Consider the following 22,738-nt stretch of genomic DNA (forward strand, 5'->3'; position numbering starts at 1 on the left):
ACCTGATTTCTGTTTTCCTTTTGTAAACGTTGCAGTTTGATCGACAATCTGATTTTTCTCGTCTATCCAGTATTGTCATTGTTTATGGTCACCGTAGCAACCATAAACTTTTGTGTCAACACACGGAGGCCAAATAGCTTCAATCTACACAGCTGATGTTTCAGAACTCTGCCCTTGGATACATTGTTACTTTTTTAAAGGTCGTGTGTGTGTGTGTGTGTGTGTGTGTGTGTGTGTGTGTGTGTGTGTGTGTGTGTGTGTGTGTGTGTGTGTGTGTGTGTGATCACCTCTAAACACTGTACATAATCACGTCATTAATTATCTCAAAGCTTTTCCTTCTGTCACTCTGTCGTGTGTTGAGGATGATCGGTGGTGACATCATCAGGCTGTGCGCTGAGCTGCTGACACGAGCTCTGATCCAACACTATCTATGCAGAAATGTTTGTTTTAGAGGTTCAACCTGCTCCTTTTACTTTGTTGTGATATTCCCTAATGAATAATCTTTGTGATCTTAATTACTATTTATTTCAGGAGTGAAAGTATATTATCTTCCAGTTCTTCTGTCATCTGCTAAACAAGATAATAAAGTTCATCTCTTCATGTCCACTGAACGCTCTGATCTGTTTAATTACTGCACATATTTATCTGCATGTATCTCAGATAATCTCGGCTAATTAGCATATAGAGGAAACGGTGTGTGTGGGGGGGCATTATTTTATGTTCATTATGTATACAATGAAATATTTACATCCTTTATTTCATTTTGATTTCATTAGTATCCTGCCCAAGGATGTTTAGACTGGAGCAGTGAGTGTAGGAAACTCCTGCTCCACGTTAACAGATGTGAGTGGAGTCAAACTAAAATAAGATCTCCTCTCAAATTTCTCCCAAAAATGCTTTCTGACATTATTAGTAGTTCTAATGAGGCTGATTTCAAGTTTGATTCTACTGACTGACCTGCTGTGAAACAGGCGTGCTGGGTCCTCACGACCGCTGCAGAGAGCAGGATGCTGAGAGAAGGTCAAGCTTTACTTTCCAGAACCACAATAGTTTCAAAGTGACAGTTTGAGGAATTCACCAGTAAACAGGACCAAGTGAAGACGTGCGTGTGTTTAGATGCTAATAAGTAATAAACAAACAGGTCGTTCTGAGAAAAAAGTCCAAATGTTTAGATCCGTTCTTTTTTGAGAAGGAAGCTGAAATGCGATGATTACAGTTCGTTTCAAGACAAACTGCCGTGGTTGCTGTAGAGGTTTTACACATGACGTCATGCGCGTGTCGTTCAAGAGCTGTCCGCCATATTGGACGTGATAACCACTTGGGGTCATAACAATGTTGCTGGTTGCAGCCTCCCACCTCTTATTTTGTTAAAGCAATTAATTTACAGTCTGTCAGTAATAAAGTCCTGAAAGATGGAAAGTTTGAAAGAGCTTCAGAGACCTCCGGCTCGGAGGCTCTTTATAACTGACAACGTCTCAGTCCTTGGAACAGAACTGCAGCTGCGTGAGGAGACTTTGACACGTAAATCATTTGTTGTTGGTGGATCTAACGCATGGCGTGCAGCGTGGCGTGCAGCGTCTACTGAAAGGGATCACAGTTTGAAAATGTTCATCACATTGGTCAAACTGTTTTTCTCCTTGAACACATTGTTTTACTTCATCATGCATTCCCGTGTGTCCTCCTTTCACCTGACTGTGTGACTGCTTTCAAACACGTCACCCCAGACGAGGCGAGCACAAAACAGCCTTCAATTCAAGCAGAGCTGGAAGAAAAAGGAACGTGATGATGAGCAAGGAGCAGCTCACGCCGCTGCAGGAGATTCAACAGGAAGAAGACCACCTCGCTGTGCCCTGTGTCTGATTCTGTATCAACTCTGATATGACTGTAAATGACATCAACCAAAATCTCAGGATGGAGAGGTTTGATTTACCATCTGGATACGAACAGCAGATGTTCCTGCTTCATACACGATGCAGATAAATGCTTCACTGGTTTACCCGAATACAACATATTACTTCAATTCAATCTCAGCCTTTCAGCAGCTCACCTGCATACTACTCAAGTTCAAAGAACCGTGCAGTTCCTTGGATTCGTGTTTGGGGAACATGCTTTAAAAGTCTCACACGTATTCATCACACTTGGATTGATTTAGCCTGAGCGGGAACACATACAGACTTCACTGCCTGTGTGAACTAAATGTATTTCAGTCATTGTGACAGGACCACAGACGGTCACATCACAAACTCCTGCCTGGTGATGTGGTTCCAGCAGATTCAACATTCAGGAAGCAGCTTGGATAGTGGAACCTGAGAACACTCGAAACTGGCATCACTGTGCTACAGGAGCCAGTCCCTACAGCTAAAAATTGGAGTTTACCACACGTGATAACATCGTACGCATCACTTGTGCAGTGACTGTTTGTAACAACATAATGTTTCAGATGCATTTTATCTCTCAGATAATTGTGAAATCTAAAAATCTCTGTATGTTCCTCAGTTTGGTGTTTTGCCCTGAACACAAGAATGTATTTTGTAATTCTTGTTATTTCAATAAAAACTATATTTTTGCTTCTTGGAGCTCCATTTATTTCATTATAACTGTGCAAAGTGTAAATAATATCAAAGTAATATCTCTAAATGGATCCTGACCTGAATTAGCAGAAGTAAGGAGTAAGTCTGAAGTCTCCAAATCTGGTCATAGATGAGGAGTCGCCATCCTGATTTTATATTTGCAGAAACTACAGATGAGGATGGTGTGTTCTAGTTTCTGGGAAAACTGAGGGAGTGGAAATGAGCTTTTTCACTGTATGTAGATAGATAGATAGATATAATTTTTATTTCAAACATGCAAATATAATTGAAATAACAACAGAAAAACAAACTTAAAAATCATCAAGTTTTCATGTATATATCTTTGTCTACAGAATGTGAAAAGGAGTAGGATGAAGTTTACACTTTTCTTGTTCCTACCCCCTTATTTCAAATTTCATTGCTTACAAATCCATATCCAGGATTCAACATTATTTGATCATATATGGTTAACTATGTACAAGTCTAACACATTGAACATACACAAATAATGTGCCTCAGCAGGTAATGATTTCCGTTTTTACTGGTTGGTTCAAGAGGTATTGTCGTTTGTGGAGGAGGAAAATACGGCCTAATCCCAGATTAGACTCAGCAGTCCCTTCACCCTCCTACATTAGAAACTCCTGTCAGAATAAGTGAGTGATAGACCTCAGGAGAGGTTTAGGGACCAGACTACACACATGTGCTGCACTCCAGGACTGACTTTTAATTTAAGAGAGACTGTCCCAGAATACCAAACTGCCAAATAGGATGTGTTGACTTATGTGATCGTGCACCTCTGCTGTTACCGCTGCAAATTAATACCAATCTAAGAAATGGATTATGGAGGCTGAATACTGATGTTTGAAACAACCAACAATCTACAGGAGCAATGAAAGAAGAAGAAATCAACAGAATTATGGTGGAAAATGAGGAGAGTTGGTCTGACTCAGGTCATGATTCTGTGTGTTGTTGCTCGTCACACCTGAGGGTGGCGTTGTTTGCTCTCTGTTACTGTCTTTGTTGTCTGTTGTCTTTATAATCACAGAATTTCATCAGAGATTATTAAAGTATCCTGATTCTGATCATTCCCTTTTTTAAATTTAAGACATTTGTTTGTAAAATGGTCAAAGAATCAGTGGAAGTTAAACATGAGAATTATTTTAGTGTTTCTTTTGTTCCTGAGCAAACTGATTTAGCTGACATTAATCTACAGTTCATAACTGGATAGTTTGATTTCACTTTGTGTTACTGAAGAGCTTCTTATACGTGGAAATGAATCTTTCACTCATGTTTGTGCTCTAATGTAGAAATGAGCTAAACTTGTTTATTCAACTTATTCTGAATTAAAATTAACATTAAAATGTTTTAATACACAAAGAAAGTATTTTCACTGAGAGCAGCAACCAGCTGTTAGAAGCTTGTTAGACACTATGAAACAAATCACACCTCTAATCAACTAATAACAGTAATGAACAGCACTAAAGGCAGAGAGGTGATACAATAATAATAAATTCATATAGTTTATATGGCACATGCACACGTGTTAATAAAATGTTAGTCAGTTCAAATCATTATTTAATATTTATTTCATTTAAGTAGTTTGTTGTCTTTTTGTTTTTGAACTCATCGTCGTCATCAGGCACAGACAGGCCTGATCGCCTCTCCTTATAAACAGAAGCTGTCTCTACCTCCACCCACACCTCTGCTGTCTCACCTGGGCACACAATGCACAGCTGTCACAAACAGCTCATTTGCATCTACAGTCTGTTGGTAGAGGTTCACAAAAATGTCACAAAGTATATCAGCAAACATAAACACCCATCAGCACCTAAGAAGAAGAAGAAGCAGACATCAATGTTACGAAGTCTGTCGGTCTTACAGTTGTAGTGTTACAGCTGAGTCACAGAGAACACACAAGAGCAGAGTGACAAAGAGGCGCAGCATCTTTGATTAAATATATATATTAAATATTAAATATTATAATATATTATATATATATAATATATTATATATATATAATATAATATATTATATATATAATATATTATATATTATATATATATAATATATTATATATATATAATATATTATATATATATAATATATAATATATATATAATATATACATAATATATTATATATATAATATATTATATATATATATATATATATATATATATATATATATATATATATATATATATATATATATATATATTATAATAATATATTATATATAAAATATATTATTATAATATATTATATATATAATATATAATATATTATATATATAATATATAATATATTATACATATATATTATAATATATTATATATAAAATATATTATTATAATATATTATATATATATTTATATATTTTTCATATATATTTTATATTGAGCGGTGTGATGAAGCTTTTTCACCCCGACATTGTTCTCTTTTACAAACACATAAACTTCGTTATTTGTGGTGCTTTATGTGACGGTGTTGGTTAGCTGAAGGAGGTGCTGAACGGCTGCGGAGCACGCGCGCGCGCACACACACGCGCGCACCGCTACAGGGAAGATGGAGGACGGTGTGGCCGCAGCGCAGAGGACCTGCATCCTTTAGCAACATCCCTCCTGTGAGCAGGTTCGTGTTCAGTACCAGGCTGCTCGCTGTGGGCCTGACCCACCGAGCGAGATGCGGACAAAGCAAACGTCTCCGGGCTGGGCTGTTGTCATCATCATCATCATCATCATCATCATCATCATTATTGTTGTTATTGTTGTTATTGTTGTTCTGTGGAGCTTCGCTCCGCGGTCAGTTCACTGAGGAGTGGCTCGACGGGAAACTGCGCTCGTAGATGAAACGTCAAACCAGGATTCAGAGTGAAGGAAAATCCGACACGGCAGCGTCTTTGTGAGGCTGTGTGTCGGACCCACGCAGAGCGGACATGAATAAATCGGCACATAGAGGCCCTGTTGTCTCCAGGTGCAGAGCCACGGCGGGGCTAACCAGTCCACCCAGCTCGGTGCGACGGGTGGATGGTTTCTCGATGCTTCTTACTGCTGCTTCATTCAAAGCAGGACTTCAGCTGAGCTTTTGTAAAAGCAGCTGAAATCAAACAGATGTTTTGCTGATGTGGTTGTTGACAGGAAAGCTGCTGGTTGTGCAGAAAATTCAGAAAACCTGGATGAAATTGGAAAATTGGGTAGTTTTGCTTCATTCCTGCTGAAGGTGACTTCTACCAAACAGGAACGACTGTAGTGTTTTAGAAAAAGATAAAGTGATGTTGGAAATATTAAAGTACAATAGTCCGCACACGTGGCTGTCTGTGCGTGAGGAGGAAATCTGAGGCCAGCTCCGGGTGGCTCATGCTCCCAAACACAAATCTCATAACAAATAAGTCACAGTGTCAAATCTTTATGTAAGACAAAGTTCCCACAGGACTGTGACTGCAGCGCTGAGAATAATGCTTCTCATCATTAACAGTGTACAGGCGCTTGTAGTTTGAAGTGTTTCTGTATCATTTTGTCCGTCGCTCACAGTGTTGAGGAGGAATTTCAGCTTCACACTGTTGTTTCAGTTTGTTGAGCTTTGCAGTCATGTGTTTATGCTCACATCGTATTGATCTGAAATCTGGACGTAGGCCTGCTGCAACACTTGATTCTTTTATTTCCAGATCTTCTGTTGCAGATTTTGCTGCTGTGTTCAGCGTCTTTGACCCGATTTGGCCCAAACTTTAGCTGTTGAATAGACGATCTCTTATCTGATCATACTTTGATATTGATCATATTCACTATTGATCATATTCACTCAGTGACCCCAAATCATCACCCCTCCCCCACCGTGCTCGACAGCTGCTATGAGGTTGTTGTAGCTGTTTGGTTTCCCGAGCGCAGCAGTCTCATTGTGGTCAGACGTCTCAGTCTTGTCCAAGAAACAATGTTCCAGATGTTTTTGGTTTGTCCAGATGCAGCTTTGCACCTAAACCTGCCATGTTGTTAGAGAGGAAAAGCTTTGCCATGGCAACCGTTCCAGATCAGACAAGTTCAGTCTTTGTGCTGTGGTGAACTTTAGCATTTAACATGCTAACAGAGGTCTCTTTATCTTTATCTCAGTATCTTTGAAAACACATTTTTAAAATGTAGATCCTAGTCGTTAAAGAACAGAGGAAATGGCTCATAGAGGCCTTTAAAACACACACACTGCTGATTATTAGATCTGCCATAAATGTAATCAGAAAATAAACAGTATCTGTATTTGTAGTTATACGTGTTCGTTTCAGCGTTCATGAAGACAAGAAATTAAAAACGAATATTTAAGCAACATAACAAGCAGACCAAATGTATAATGAAACCTCATTAAGTCCTGTGTTTACGTGTTTTTATAGCTGGATTAGCAGAAGGGTGAGCCAAGAGGGGGATGGAGAAGAAATGAAGAAATGAATACTAAATAAAATGGAAATAGTTGCGTGGTTCCCATTACAGGAGTCTGGGACGAGTCTGGGGCAACGCTGGGATGCCAACAGTGTTATTGTGAGAAATAATCTCCAGATCTTTTTAATCCATTTCCAAAAGTATAGTGGTTTCTTGCTGATCGCAGCACTGGGCTTGTTCCAGGTCGGGGTGCATATGAACGCTGCTGAAGGAGTGTTGGTGAAATTTCCACGGCTGTGGATCATATTGTTAATGATTTCAAACAAGGATGCTGTTTGATGGCCTGAGCAGGAATGCTGAAACTGAAAAGTCTTTACAAACTCTAACAATGTATTTTTGTTTCTGTATAGTTTTATTCATGCGTTCCTTTTTTAAATATTGGGATTTTGACTACATGGACACTGGTGAGTGTCAGTGGGTAACGTGACAGGTAAGGTAGTCACAGTATTACAATTTCAAACTTAGGAAAATACTCTTTAAAATAGTTTTCGTTGCCATGGGGAAGATTTAGAGTGGCTTCTCTTATATTTAAAGTAACCTCACTATGGAGGGACAAGCGCCTGTTTTTACGCGTACTTTCATTACCAACAACGACGGTAAAACCATCGTGTGGCTCCACCGTCCGCTTGTTTATTTTCCTCATAAACTTTCACAATAAAGCTCAAAATCCCATTGAGACTTTTCAAAATAAACGGAAATGATCGACATTATTCTCTAACATCAAATTTCTGAATATGCATCAAACAGATGACCTCCAATAAAAACACGAGGTAAATGGCGCTTACAGTCGACACCCAGCTGAAAACACATGAGTCGAGCTGCCTGAGATTCTCTGAGTTTACAGAAAATAAACTATTTTGAGATTTATGTCGTTATCGGGATTAGAAATGTCATATTGGGATATGAGATTGTGGTCATATCGCACAGACGTACCAGCTACAGAACGTCTTGTACTTTTCTGTTTTTGGTGTTGGATTCTTTTCAGCATACTTTCCGTGACAAGATTACCAGAAGAAAACACTCGTGGTGAATTCAATTCAATTCAGTTTTATTTATATAGCGCCAAATCACAACAAAAGTCGTCTCAAGGCGCTTCATAGATACAGAGAAAAACCCAACAATCATATGACCCCCTATGAGCAGCACTTTGGCGACAGTGGGAAGGAAAAACTCCCTTTTAACAGGAAGAAACCTCCGGCAGAACCAGGCTCAGGGAGGGGCGGGGCCATCTGCTGTGATTGGTTGGGGTGAGAGAAGGAAGACAGGATAAAGACATGCTGTGGAAGAGAGACAGAGATTAATAACAGATATGATTCAATACAGAGAGGTCTGTTAATACATAGTGAGTGAGAAGGGTGACTGGAAAGGAAAAACTCAATGCATCATGGGAATCCCCCGGCAGCCTACATCTATTGCAGCATAACTAAGGGAGGATTCAGGGTCACCTGGTCCAGCCCTAACTATATGCTTTAGCAAAAAGGAAAGTTTGAAGCCTAATCTTAAAAGTAGAGATAGTGTCTGTCTCCTGAATCCAAACTGGAAGCTGGTTCCACAGAAGAGGGGCCTGAAAACTGAAGGCTCTCCCTCCCATTCTACTTTTAAATACTCTAGGAACAACAAGTAGGCCTGCAGAGCGGGAGCGAAGTGCTCTAATAGGGTGATATGGTACTACAAGGTCATTAAGATAAGATGGGGCCTGATTATTTAAGACCTTGTATGTGAGGAGCAGGATTTTGAATTCTGGATTTAACAGGAAGCCAAAACAGGAGAAATCTGCTCTCTTTCTAGTCCCTGTCAGGACTCTTGCTGCAGCATTTTGGATTAGCTGAAGGCTTTTCAGGGAGTTTTTTGGACATCCTGATAATAATGAATTACAGTCGTCCAGCCTGGAAGTAATAAATGCATGAACTAGTTTTTCAGCGTCACTCTGAGACAGGATATTTCTAACTTTAGAGATGTTGCGCAAATGGAAGAACGCAGTCTTACATATTTGTTTAATATGTGCGTTGGCTCTGATATTTGTGAAATAAAGGTTTAAAAGCAGCTGTGGTCAGACATACAATGTGCTTTTACTCATGTCACACCTTTTTAGTTTAAGTGGCTTCATTATATTTATATTATGTAATTATTATAATTTTATATAATTAGAGATTGTTTTTATTCTATTGGGTTTTAAGGCTCTTTGATGAAAAGTGGTATTGAACACATGCTTACTGTTACAGGATCACATTTTGACAGCTAATATTTGCAGTTTAGCTCCTTTTAGTTCCTTCAAACTGTATCAGTGACTGAAACAGCCAAAGCGAACAGAGTACGGTATCGTTACCTGTTAGATGGGGCGCTATTCAATCCTTCTCTTTCAGAGATAAGCAGATACCCACACAGAGCGTTGATCTGTACAGATTCAAGAGAGAAAAGTGAAAATTGAAGTTTTAACTCGTGTTGGCTTAATAAAAGTGTGAATCTTTAGCTGTTCAGTTACTGTTTTTGCCTGTTAACCATGCAAGTCCTTGCCGTATCAAGAACGTAGGATCAGACACATATTTCGCTCATATTGTTACATTTTTGTTTACTCACACTTTCTTTCTTCCTGTTTGCCCATTGCAGTCGTTCCCAGCAGCCTTCGCTCTGTTGATGATGGACTCCTAAGCTTCTCTGACACCACGTTACCAACCAGACAGCCATGAACCCCCAAAAGACAGAGTTTGTTCAGGACGTCACGGAGGCAATGGATGGTCCTTCTCGCCATCAACACCACACCAGCCTGTCCCATAACCACAGCAACCAGGACAAGCGCTACAGATGCTGTGAGACTTCAGCTGGTGTCACGACAGAAATGGCCAGCGGTGCAAATGCCGAAAGCAGAGTTGGGATGCTGCAGCAGGAGCAAGACGCGGAGCTGCAACGTGGAGATCAGTCTTCTAAGCCCCAAGAGATCCAGCCCATTCCCCGACCTGCTGTGGCACGTTATCGCAGACAGGGCGACAGCGAGGCCCGGCTCAGGACTCAACAGCAGAGGAGCAGGATGAAGCAGCAGAGGGAGGCAGAGAGAGCGCAGCAGGAACGGGAGCAGCACGCTAAGATGAGCAAGGAAGCTGAGCGTGAGAGGGAGGATTCGACGCTGGCCCGCTCAGCAAGCACCGAGAGCGGCTTCCACACCCATACTGACCGTGCAGAGGGAGACGACATCCCAGTGATGATGTCTCTGGAGCCTGAGGCCCAGCGAGAGTCCGAGGACGATGCAAACAGCTACAGCCTCCCGCTGCGGCCCGAGGCAGAGGAGTACGCTGAAAGTGCAGAGGCTGAACAGCAACATCTGCACTCACATCCTAACTATGCTCTTCAGTTCCTAATGCTGCCGCATGAATCCTTACTTAATATCCAGAATTCCCAAAGAGAAGAGAAAGCAGAGGAGACACTGAATGGTGGCTACTCCAACTGTGTCTACGCCCAATCCTACAGCCAATCGGGGGCGAGAACCAGTCAGGACTCGGAAAGTTTAGATGCTGGACTTGAAGCGTACTCTGAGCCATACGACACGTATTCGCTCTCCGAGCACGTGTATGAGGAAATATGTGACGCTCCAACCTCAGTGTCAACTTCTGCAAGTGTGGCAAACGATAGAGAGTCTCGACAGCAGGCGGCGGCCGGCTTGCAGCTGTTGCAGAGCGGGGCAGGAAAAGGCGATTACCATCAGCAGGAGGCCGTGGGCTCGCGGCTGCGGCACTACGATGAACGTTCAGACGGTGAGTCAGACAGTCCAGAGAAGGAGGCAGAGTTCGCTCCGTATCCTCGTGTTGACAGCTGCGACCAAGAAGACGATGCTGATAGCAGTGTTAATGGGGCTAAAAAAGGCTCACAAAGCTTTGATCCTGCTGCAAAAGATCCCACAGACAAAGAAGAAAAACGCCAAGCGGACAAACTCTCTCACAAAAGCAACAAGACTGCCAGTCGAGGGAAGTCGGCCAAGCAGCAGGCCGAGACTTCTGTGAAGGAGCCGGTGAGGAACAGTGTGGAGAAGAGGGATGCTATATCTTTAGCCATCAAAGACATTAAGGAGGCCATAGAGGAGGTGAAGAACAGAACAGTCAGATCTCCGTACACACCTGACGAGCCAAAGGAACCCATTTGGGTAATGAGGCAGGACTTAAGCCCCACTGCTGAATGTGACCTGCCGACATCACTTGGGGCCGATGTAAGTACAAAAGCTCTGACTGTCATTCATCAAGTTATATTGTCCAGTATCAACTGTGCTTTGGATATGAATGAAGCTCTGTGCCGATCAGTGGTGTGTTTGGGTAATCTGGGTCTCTCACTGAGCGTGCTCCTGTGACGGCCAGCACGTCATGGAGTGGGTGGGAGGTGTTGTCCAGCATTGTCCTTATGTTGGACAACACGCGCCTCAGTGACACCACCCTAAAGACCTCCATCCCCATAACATTACTGGCTGTTGCCATTTGCGAGCCTCAGCCTGCTGCCTCAGCATGTAACCGCATAGAGGAAACTAATGCACAAAACGATGATAAAGTTTAATTCAGTTTTATTTATACAGCACCGAATCACAACAGTCGCCTCAAGGCGCTTTATGTTGTAATGTAGACCTTATACAACAATCATATGACCCCCTGTTAGGGGTGGGGGAAAAAATGGATACTGTGTAGCATGGTGATATTTTGTTTGCTAATAATGTATGGATACAGCGACAGCAGAAATCGATACTTTGTTACAAAAAGGTTTTTGTGCTCTGACTTCAGAGCATGTTGATCCTTTTTCTGAGCAAGAATCCTGACATTCCTTCACTGTCCAAATGTGTTTAACTTGTTTTTGGCAGCAATAAACATGACAGTTTACTTATTTTAATTTAAGACATGTTTTATTTTAATTAAGTTTAAAACTTTTTTATTTAATGTAAAATTATATTTTGTTTTCATTTACTTTCAAATTCTTCAGTTGCTGAAGGGGCTGCATAGTTTTCATAAACTGCATAGTTCAGAATAGCTATAATTGTACCAGATGGTTGATTCAGTTAAGTTGGACTAGACTGTAATACAAACCGTTCAGTTTGTCAACAATCAAACTGAAATGAGAGAAAGACTGAGTGTGAGACTTTGATATTAGAGAAAATGAATATTGATAAAGTTTACCTTTATGTACAGAATCTGAATATCGCAAAATATTTTAAAAAATTGCAATAATATCGTATCGTGCGTTAAGTATTGTGATAATATCGTATCGAGGGATGTATGGTGATTCCCACCTCTACCCCCTATGAGCAGCACTTTGGCGACAGTGGGAAGGAAAAACTCCCTTTTAACAGGAAGAAACCTCCGGCAGGCTCAGGGAGGGGCGGGGCCATCTGCTGACAATTTTATCAAAGAATAAAAACAAGATGAAAATATTCTGGAGAGACGAGATCCAATCAAAACGAATTAAGTTGTGTAGAAAAGTGGTCGAAAGCTGCATCCCATTCTGCCTGTTCCCTCCCCGGGGGAGCGCCGTAGACACGGGGACACGTTCCAGATGCTTTTTAAATGGTCTTGAGCAAAACTCAGCAGTAAAATCACAACAAGCCTTTACACTTTATTTTTTAGTCAAGTTTCAGTTTTATTCACAGCACGAGTTACCTGCAGGTGCTTTAGATTTAGTCTTCTACACTCTGATGATTTAGTCATTTAAATGCTCAAATTATGACTCTGAATCAAAACTTTGGCTAATAAACATGACATGAAATGATGTAAACAGTTTTATAGTCAATCACACAAACACAGGCATGATATGTGCGGAAAATGTTTTTGTAAATGTCATAAAACAAAAGCTATGATATAAAAATGTGTGCATGGGTGTAATAGGTGAGAATAGGGCAGAGTCCCTGTTTTAGATGTGTCATTGCATAATGACGTTTATGCTAAGTTGAAAATATTATGAAAATGTCAGCTGCTGCTTGAAATGAACTGAACGGCCACATGTTTAGTTTGGAACAAATAAGCCCCACAATCTCCAAAGACAGAAGCAATGATTTTATGAGCTTTAAACTATTTGTAATCAAATGTTGGTGATGGTGGACGAGCGCTCCAGCACTGAGGGAATTGTTTCCCTGTCGGACATCCTTCAGGCTCTGGTGCTCAGTCAGTCAGTTACCTGTAAGGAGGAGGGGGTGTAAGGCTGAGTCAGGCTGAAGGCCCAGAAACCCCTGAAACACTAATAAAGAGCTCGACTGCTGAGTGGACTCCTGCACTGAAGATTGTTCTTCTTTGTTTATCAACACTGATCAGCTGCAACATTAACTCCACTCATTTGGGAAGTAAATACTGAGTGCAGTGTGTTGTAATAGATTCTGTTAAAACGAGAAATCATCATAGATAAAGTGTTTGGACTTTTTTGCACATTATCGCTGTGCGAGGTGTAATTCAGAGAAGCATGAGAAACGTGTGGTCATCGTGCCGTGCTTTAATGAGACCGTGCAGTGCAGGCTTGGGTAGTGTTGAGACTGGTTCACAGCTGCAGGAGAAAAAGTGCCAAAGATGCTCAGTGAGTCGTGTTCAGATGACTGGTGGCTATAGCGTCTAACATCCACTCCACACTTAACTGCAGACCAGCCAGAAGTCCTCAGGAACAGTTCGGTAAACAGCTTCCAAACTTCCCAGATCCCAGTCTACTCAGTGACCCAGTCCACCAGGGTCTGATGATGCCAGATAGGACAGGACACCCATGGGTGCTGTCTCCATTCTCCAGCATTGGGTCGGTGGTTCTTGTGTTGTGGTTGATTCCAGTCAACGCAGATAAACCTTATTACCGTCTCTGTCTGTGGAAAGTGTGGAAACGTCCACAGAAAGAGACGGTAATGAGGTTTATCTGCGTTCTAGTTGGTTTGGCTTCAGTTGCAGGTCGTGCAGTTACAATCAGACATCAGTGATGGCCAGTGCCGATATTTACTGGGGCCTTTATTTTCATGTGCTGTACGGGGTCAGCGTGTACTGCAAATGTGCAGGCAAGAGAAACGACACTTTACTGTTTCTATTTGTCTGGCTGCAGAACAATAAAGAGACACTGAAGCAGTTTTACACTAACCGTCTGGAAACAGGAAGTCCAGAGTAAGAAGGAGGCGAGGGCAGCAGTGAGGAGGGTGATGGCTCAGGGATTCCCATGATGCACTGTTTCTCCTTCTGTCCCCTTTTTCACTCACCACGTGTTCATACATCAGTCTGCATTTAATTCTGAGTTATTATTCATCTCTGGCTCTCGTCCACAGCATGTCTTTAGCCCCGCCTCCCTCCCTCAGCCTGGTTCTGCTGGAGGTTTCTTCCTGTTCAAAGGGAGTTTTTCATTCCCACTGTCGCCAAAGGGCTTGATCTTTATTACTGTAGGGTCTTTACCTTACAACACCAAAGGCTTTGACTGTTGTAGTTTGGTGCTACATAAAGAAAAGAAAATTGAGTTGAATTAGTGAGGCGGTGGGCGGAGTTTGAATCTGCAGGACCAAGAACTCATTCATTACAAATTGGAAATATCCCTTAATAATGACATATATATATTAAAATGAAAGTAATTTGATTTGATCCATTTAATAAATTGTGTATTTAGTTCCAATTTCCGTAATTATTTCATGGTTCCTGTGTTCGTGTCATCCTCACCCATCAAACATTGACGCAGTCAAAACCTTTGTTTTGTTTTTTACCCAAACTATAAGTCACGTTTTCAAATACTACAGTTTCTGTGAATACACTTTTTAAATATTCATTTTGGTGTAATCTTCAAATATCTGGTTGATCTGGAGCCCGTTTGGAGATGTTCCCACTGGTGTAACAGCCGCCTTCCTGCTGACAGCGGCACATCATTGCTGACCCTCACCACTTAAACACAAGACATGTGACCTAGTGTGTTGTTGCTGTTCGTAGATATACAAAAGACTGATGTGTATCCTGCCCAGATATAATGAAAAAGATCTATTTTTAAAAATATATTTATTTATTCCTCTGTTTTCTAAACATGAGCGCTCTGTTATAAACTTCTAATAAGTCTATTAGAATAAAATCAGATTAACTTTTGATTTGTGTGTGTGTGTGTGTGTGCGTGTGTGTGTGTGTGTGTGTGTGTGTGTGTGTGTGTATACACGCATAATCTTTTTATTAACAGAGACGATGTTGGTGGTTTTAATCACGTAGTGTCTCACTGTAAAGCTTAATGCTGTGTAAAATTAATTAATATGAATTAATATTAACTGATCTTTGGTCCTGATGAAATATTATCAGATCTGGACAGCTGTGTACAAACACACAGTGATGCTCGATAAACCAGTTCATGCGTCATGTTGGTCTAAAATCTCCTGAAACCCTTCAGTTGATCTAAATGCTGCAGTGACAGCACTGACACAGCGTCTTTAATAGTGCACCAACAAACACCACTCAGGAGCTCAGCCACGCTTTTATGGCAGAACAAATCAATCATGGATCACAAGACTTTCATTGACTGAACCTGTGTTTTGATGTCTTTTATGTTTTTTTCACAAGAGCACTTGTAGTTTTATGAAGAAAACTTTTATGTACTTGTATTTTTATGTATCTATTTTTATGTAGAGCTGGGCGACAGAACGATAACGATAGGTATTGCGAAATAACTTTTTCTCGATAGAAAAGTTAAACTATTGCGATAGACCTCATCGCTCTTGTCCTCTTAAAAAAGAAGAACAGCCAATCCAAATTAAGTAGCGCAGAGCCGAACCAATCACAGCCGCAGCGTCACGTTACGTGACTTGTTACGTACAGCACAAGTGCCAAGCCGCACATGTGTATTTGTTTGGGAAGCAGCCAGCCGCCGTGCCGCCCGGGTGATGGAGGAAATGAGTGCCGACTAGAGAAAAATCAACCGAGCGTGAGCGAAGGTTACCAAAGAGAAAACAGATGATGGTTCCAATGCCGGAGAGATTGTCGAACGGAAGAGCCACAGAAGTTCTGTAGTGTGAAGGTATTTCTGCTGTTTCAAGTCTGACAAAAACAGAGCAGCGCGCTGTAAATGTGCCGAAAGCAAGTCTGGAAACACAATAAAGCGGTGCAAGCTCAGTCTCTGACTGGAAGCGCTAATTCATCATTCGGCTTTTGTCAGACTAAAGTAGAGAATTGAGAATTTCCTTTTAGTTCTCAGTTTATTTGATATTGACTAAAGTTAGTCAATTTTGTCTGTTCTTCTGTAAAACAAACTAAGATTTATTTTTAGAATTAATATTTTGTTTCTAAGTGGAATTGACAATTTAGTAGTTTGTTTGTTTTACTTTAAAACTTAAAGCTTTAGCGGCTGCCTTTTGTGTAGTTTGCAATATTTGCCTTTATTTATCTGAAAAAGTCTCATGTTCCTTAAGTACATCTACCCTGTTGAACTTATTATGGGAAATAAATATTTAAATCAAAACAAGCTGCTGATTATTTCACATTTTACTTGTGAGCAACGGCACATTTAAATCTTACAAATATAGTTATTTGGCTTATATCACGATATATATCGTGATATATATCGTGATATATATATCACGATATATATCACGATATATATCGTTATCACCTGAAATGAAAAAAAAAACATATCGTGACATAAAAAAAAATCTCATATCGCCCAGCTCTACTTTTATGTTTTTTTCACAAGAGCACTTGTAGTTTTATGAAGAATTTAATTTTTCATGGAGTCTTCCTGCTACTGCCGACACATTACTCTGTAAATTCTGAGCCTGGAGAATAACCTAAAATGGTCAACATGTAAATATACACATCAAAACATGACCACCATCGTCCTCCTCTGTGTCAGTGTACATGACAGATCTGTGTGTGTCCTGTGTTCAAGAGAGAGAGAGTAATTTTAAGTTTTTGGTAATTATTATTCTATAAATGCATTGATTACCAATATTTACACGTGGCGTACTAACAGTACCCTAATCTTTTACAGCACTTAAAACTCCTCGTGTTTTGGTAGATAAGCATCTGAGGTTGAGCAGTTTGGAGTTTGAAAGGCAAGAGTCAGATGTTAAATATCAGGCAGGAGAAACAGGAAGAGGGTGGTGTAACAGAGCAGCATGCTAGCAAACAAGTGAGATGGAGGAAGAGGATCTGGAAGAAGAAGAAGAAGCAGCTGTATTGCTAATGGTGATGAATCCAAACATGATTTTTATCCTACAGAAAACGATCAGGTGTAGTGATTGTGTTCTCTGCTTCTGCCATTCCTGTTGAAATTACTTATTTATGGTGGGTTAGAGTGAGAAAGGTAAGACGGGCTAAATAATTCAGTGTGGATCGAGTTGCAGCGTGACCGCAGCTGTTTCCCTATAAAGTCAATGTTTGATCGCACTAATGTTTTAAATGTCACCTTTTCAAATATCCACAACAACAATTATGTTGGAGTAAATTTTGGTGACTGGCACGAACACGACGTCATTACTGATCCATAGATAATCTCGCAGCGTTGATCCCATGGTGAATCCTGATATCCCGGTGAAACCCGACCGCCTGTCGGTCTGTCTGATAGAGCTTTGCATGCACCCACACGACGACACTCTGCACGCTCGTTCATCTGAGCAACTTCACCACAATTAGTTCTTTTACTGAGAGTCATGGAAAACTTTTGGATGTATCAGGAAGAAAAGTTTGAGGAGGAACAAGCGAAGCAGAAACATGATCAGGATGAGGTATGTTTTTGTTGAGTTTCACTTGGTGGAATAATCTCAGAGTATTTCTGATGGAAACGTTTGTATTTTCTGTGAACACACGCAGGACGTGAGAGCATTAATGTTCATGCTAACAGTGTTTGTCTCCAATATTTTCATTTACTTTAATACATACAGGTATTGAGTGTCTAACAAAAATGTACTGATTCATAATGTTAGTGAACACAGACCCAGCAAGCATCCTGTGAAAACAAAAAGAGGATTGAACACCAGAGAAAGTTGTTTTAACTGTGTTCAGATTTAAAAGTCAAATCTCTGGAAGAAGAAAGACATGGATTTAAGATTTTTAGGCATCTGAAGGTGAATATTTCCTAAATTTAATGTGCACTACTGTGAAAAGCATTTGTATCTTTCCTGATTTGTTACTTTTTTGCTTAATTGTATGATTTAAATGTTTCAAATCATCAAACAAATGTTAATATTAGTCAAAGTAATCCATTTTAAAAGTGGTGATTTATTCATTTAATCAAACCTACCTGGGCCTGTGTGAAAAACAAATGTTCTAATACAAACCCAATGCCCCCCCCTCCACAAATGCTTGTCTCACAAGAGATTTTGGTGATGCAGTTATTGTCAACAACCCTGCAGTGTGGCTGAGTTTAAACTAATTTATGTTGCTAGGTTTAAGGGAATTTACTCCTTCAACAGTTTTCCCTTAAAAAATAAAATCATTTAAATTTATTTAAATTCATTTAATAATTGCATTTATTGTGTTATTTGTTTGATGATCTAAAGCTTGAAGTGTGACAAATATGCAAAAACTCATGAATGAGGCAAATCACTGTAGGTGTGAATAAACAAGAAGACCGAACAAATGGATCTATTAAACTCAATAAGATATTGTGTGATTTTAAAACTCACTGAAATATGTAAAAATATACAGAAGTTACACAGAATAATAATTTTACATAATGTTGCGTTGCCACTGAGACGCCAGCATGACCACTGCCATGATAAATGCATAACTGCAATTCCCAGGTGCTGCCAGGCGGTGGTGCTGTTCTCAGCTATATCATACTCCAAATATACTGGAGTTTTAAGTTTGTGTTTGGTCCTGAATAAAGAAGACGGTGGTGAGAGAGTATTTGTTGTAACAGTTTCACTGTCACTGCTCACAGCGACATCTTTGCACTTCACTTCAGATCAGATCATTCAGCTTAAACATCTAAAGGGAAAAGGAAGTGGAGTGATCACTGCATTCAGCCAAGAAGACCGAGTGTACGGGATCCTGAGCTAGCTGACCAGCAGGAGATGAGCAGCTTTTAATTAAAAGAAAAAACAGAAGCATTAAGATAAAAGATGCAGGAACTCAACATTCAGTCGGATTTGCTGGATCTGATGACAGCATTACAGTCTACTCAGTGTCAGCCAGCACACCCGAGCTAGCGAGACACGTTTAACCCAACTCACCTGTGATATTACTGTGTGATGTGTGACCATCACTTTGTGTGTTTTGGGGGCAGTTTGAGCTGAGTCTGTCCACACACCTCGTTCACACATCAAGACAAAACTGCTGAGAAGGAACAAAACGTATCTGCTGTCCATGCAGCACACGTGCAGCTTTTCTTACTGCATAATTATTATCTGTGCATTAACATTTTTGAAAAGAAACTACGTGTCAAAAGATATACATTCAACTTTTTACTGCAATTTTGAACTACACAAAATGTCGTATCTGTGTCTATTTTTTATTTATTACTCACATTTATTAGTTTTTTATAAACTTCTTGTCCAAGTGTCTCTTTTATCCTGATCAGAGTCATTGCGCCTCCATGATGAGCTCTTGTGTGTTTCTATGAATAAGAGACAAACAACTGAAGGGTTTTAAAGATGTACATGAAGTGTGCTTTTAATTCTAATGGATTCTATTTTTTTATTTTTTTCAATTCAATTCAATTCAATTTTATTTATATAGCGCCAAATCACAACAAAAGTCGCCTCAAGGCGCTTCATAGATACAGAGAAAAACCCAACAATCATATGACCCCCTATGAGCAGCACTTTGGTGACAGTGGGAAGGAAAAACTCCCTTTTAACAGGAAGAAACCTCCAGCAGAACCAGGCTCAGGGAGGGGCGGGGCCATCTGCTGTGATTGGTTGGGGTGAGAGAAGGAAGACAGGATAAAGACATGCTGTGGAAGAGAGACAGAGGTTAATAACAGATATGATTCAATACAGAGAGGTCTGTTAACACATAGTGAGTGAGAAAGGTGACTGGAAAGGAAAAACTCAATGCATCATGGGAATCCCCGGCAGCCTACGTCTATTGCAGCATAACTAAGGGAGGATTCAGGGTCACCTGGTCCAGCCCTAACTATATGCTTTAGCAAAAAGGATTCATTTTTATTTAATGAATACTGTTAACCTGCTTCAATGTGAATTCTGAACCTGCATTTTTTGAATTTCCTGTGAATCACTTTAAGTTTTGGTTTTTTTTCTGCCGATACTCTTTGATGGTGATACCAACACAGACTCCCTGACAGTTAAAATGAAGATTCGAGTCCCTGACTTTCAGCAACCAACACTAACTGGTGACATTTGAACGATCGGCCAGAGAAAAAGAAAATGTATTAACTGATTATCTTTAAAACCTAAGAAAGAAATAGTCCACTATATGCCGTCTCTCGCTCTCTTCTCTGCCCCCTCACACCCGATCAGTAGTGTCAGATGACCGCCCCTTGTTGAGCCTGGTTTCATCCTGTTTCTGCTGTAACAAAACTAATTTCCCACGTGTGGGTAGGGATGGGTATCGTTTAGGTTTTATCTGATACCAGTGCCAAACCGGTACTTTTGAAACGGTGCCGGTGCTTAAACGGTGCTCAAACAATGGAAAAAACACAAACTTTGTCCTAAAACCTCTCATGTTCAGCTGCTTTTTGTAAAAAGATAACAATGTTAGCCTTTTCTGCAGCTATGGGGCATATATGGCATCACTCTATCAAACAAGAAGACAGCTGCATGTAGCTATGATGATGTTTGCTAGTTCACCTTACATGCATTAATGTAATAACGTGGTTAGCCTACTCAACGTAAATTACACACGAACAACATTAAGCTACTCACGCAGAGAAGAACGGCTGCTGCTGCATCATCATCCTCATCATTTCTGCTACACTGGCAGGGCTAGGGGCCAGGACTCTCCTCTTCAGGTTTTTGGGGGATGTTGCTAACTCCGGGTCGATAACAGGCACCACACCCGCAGTAGATGTGCTCGGTGTGAGGTCTCGCAGCAAGCTATCAAATACGGCGCATTTCTCGGCTTTTAAAAAAACGCTATGCGTCGCCAGGTGTTTCATCAGATTTGAGGTGTTACCTCCTTTGACAGTATCACAGTATCAGCTTAAAGCACTTGTTGCAGCTGCTGAGTTTGCATCTTTTGCTGTGAAGTACAGCCAGACTTTGACCGCTTCGCCTTGGGCATTTTTAATCTGTAGCTCTGCTCTAAAAGAACGTACGTACCTGGACCCGCCTACTATCCTCGGAAACGTAAAATGATTGGCTAGAATCTAAAATGTATCACAGCTCAGGGAAATAAAGCACCGAAATGTGCGCTGCTTTTCGGTCTGGTTACTACCGTTTATGTCAGAACGATACTGGTACCCATCCCTACGTGTGGGACTAATAAAGCTTATCTTATCTTAAAAGGGAGTTTTTCTTTCCCACTGCCAAATTCTTCTTTATTAAACTGTAGGCTCTTTACCTTACAATGCAAAGTTAGCACTGTAAATAAGACTGAATGTTGTTCTGGAACAGTGTTCTACGAAATCACAGATCTGCATTAAAATGTGTTTGTTATCGTGCTTGTTTTCAGTCTCCTGGTTCAGCCTCACCTTCTCCACCAGGAGCAGAGTCGTCCAGTCAGCACCTGCTACAGCACGACAGCTTTGAAACCTCTCCCACCAGTAAAGAGGTGAGGTCAACACTGGATTACTTGTTCAGTACTCACACAGTTAACAATTAACATACTTTTGTCTTTTCATTTACAGTCCAGGAGAAGCCTTGCGTCCTTTCCCACATATGTAGAAGGTGAGTTTCAAATCGCCCCACAATCCACGATATGAGATCATTTCATGTGTCAGTCATTAATGGCCCAGACTGATCTGTTTGTTAACACTATGGGATATGACCACAGATACAAACAAAGAAATGATCTTTCTCTGAGGGACTCCTTTAGTGTCAGGGGGAGGAGCTCAGTTTTTGGGGAGGGGCTCAGAGTAGAGCTGCCTGCTCCTCCACATTGAAAGGAGCCAGCTGGGCATGTCCTGCTGGGAGGAGCCCCCAGCGTAGACCCAGGACATGCTGGACAGATGTGCTGGTAACAGAGGGAGTAAGAGGGAGGTCTTCTTAGGCTGTTGCCTCAGCGACCTGATTTCAGATAAGCAGAAGAAAATGTCTGGATTATTTATTGTGTTGTTGTTTAACTCTTATTGAAGTGGTTGTCATGAATTTTCCACGACGTAATGCACAGCACAGTGCACCACACTTTTCAGTTGTGATTTATTCGTTTTTTTATTATTATTATTTGAATGATTTTGTTATTTTGTTGTACTTTAGTAATACGTGAACATCTTGTGCAGTAACATGCCATATTTAACGCCTGCGCAGTTAAGCAGCATCATTCATCACTGAAGAATGATTCATGGTTTGAAATGCCTTCATTAGTTTTTGATATTGTCCATTAAATGGTTCTTACATTTAACTCAGTATCTGAGTGTTTCTTAGTTTAGACTAGTTGGTCAGCACCACGTCACCCTGTGTGACATTCTCACGGTGCGATGCTGAGCCACTCTGTCGTTCCTGCTCTGTGATCTTTCACACAGATCAACTGGAGCAAAATTCAACCATTAAACTCATTTCAACACAACAATGCATTTCCCCGTTTGTATACATTTGCAGGCTGTAGCTCAGTCACACATGAATATCAGGCGTCTGTATAATTCCAACCTGACGTCTCAGTCACACAGGGATACTTTCACAGTGCGCTCTGTATTATTTCCTGTTTAAATCAGACACGTTAAAGTCAGAGTCTCACATCTCTGTCG

At 40.6% G+C, this 22,738-nt stretch overlaps 1 protein-coding gene across 1 annotated transcript in view; it reads left to right on the forward strand.

The window, feature by feature from the left end:
- Positions 1–5,109: 5,109 nt before the first annotated feature.
- apba1a (amyloid beta precursor protein binding family A member 1a) overlaps positions 5,110–22,738 on the forward strand; it is a 35,002-nt gene continuing 17,373 nt past the window's right edge. The window contains exons 1-4 of the mRNA XM_087848851.1: positions 5,110–5,201; positions 9,599–11,186; positions 21,508–21,606; positions 21,683–21,722. Of these exons, the coding sequence (XP_087704977.1) occupies positions 9,675–11,186; positions 21,508–21,606; positions 21,683–21,722 (1,651 nt within the window). The 5' untranslated portion in view covers positions 5,110–5,201; positions 9,599–9,674. The remainder of the gene's footprint in view (positions 5,202–9,598; positions 11,187–21,507; positions 21,607–21,682; positions 21,723–22,738) is intronic.

Source organism: Neolamprologus brichardi, chromosome 12 (assembly GCF_056152115.1).
Source record: "Neolamprologus brichardi isolate AB-2024 chromosome 12, ASM5615211v1, whole genome shotgun sequence".
Taxonomy (NCBI): Eukaryota; Metazoa; Chordata; class Actinopteri; order Cichliformes; family Cichlidae; genus Neolamprologus; species Neolamprologus brichardi.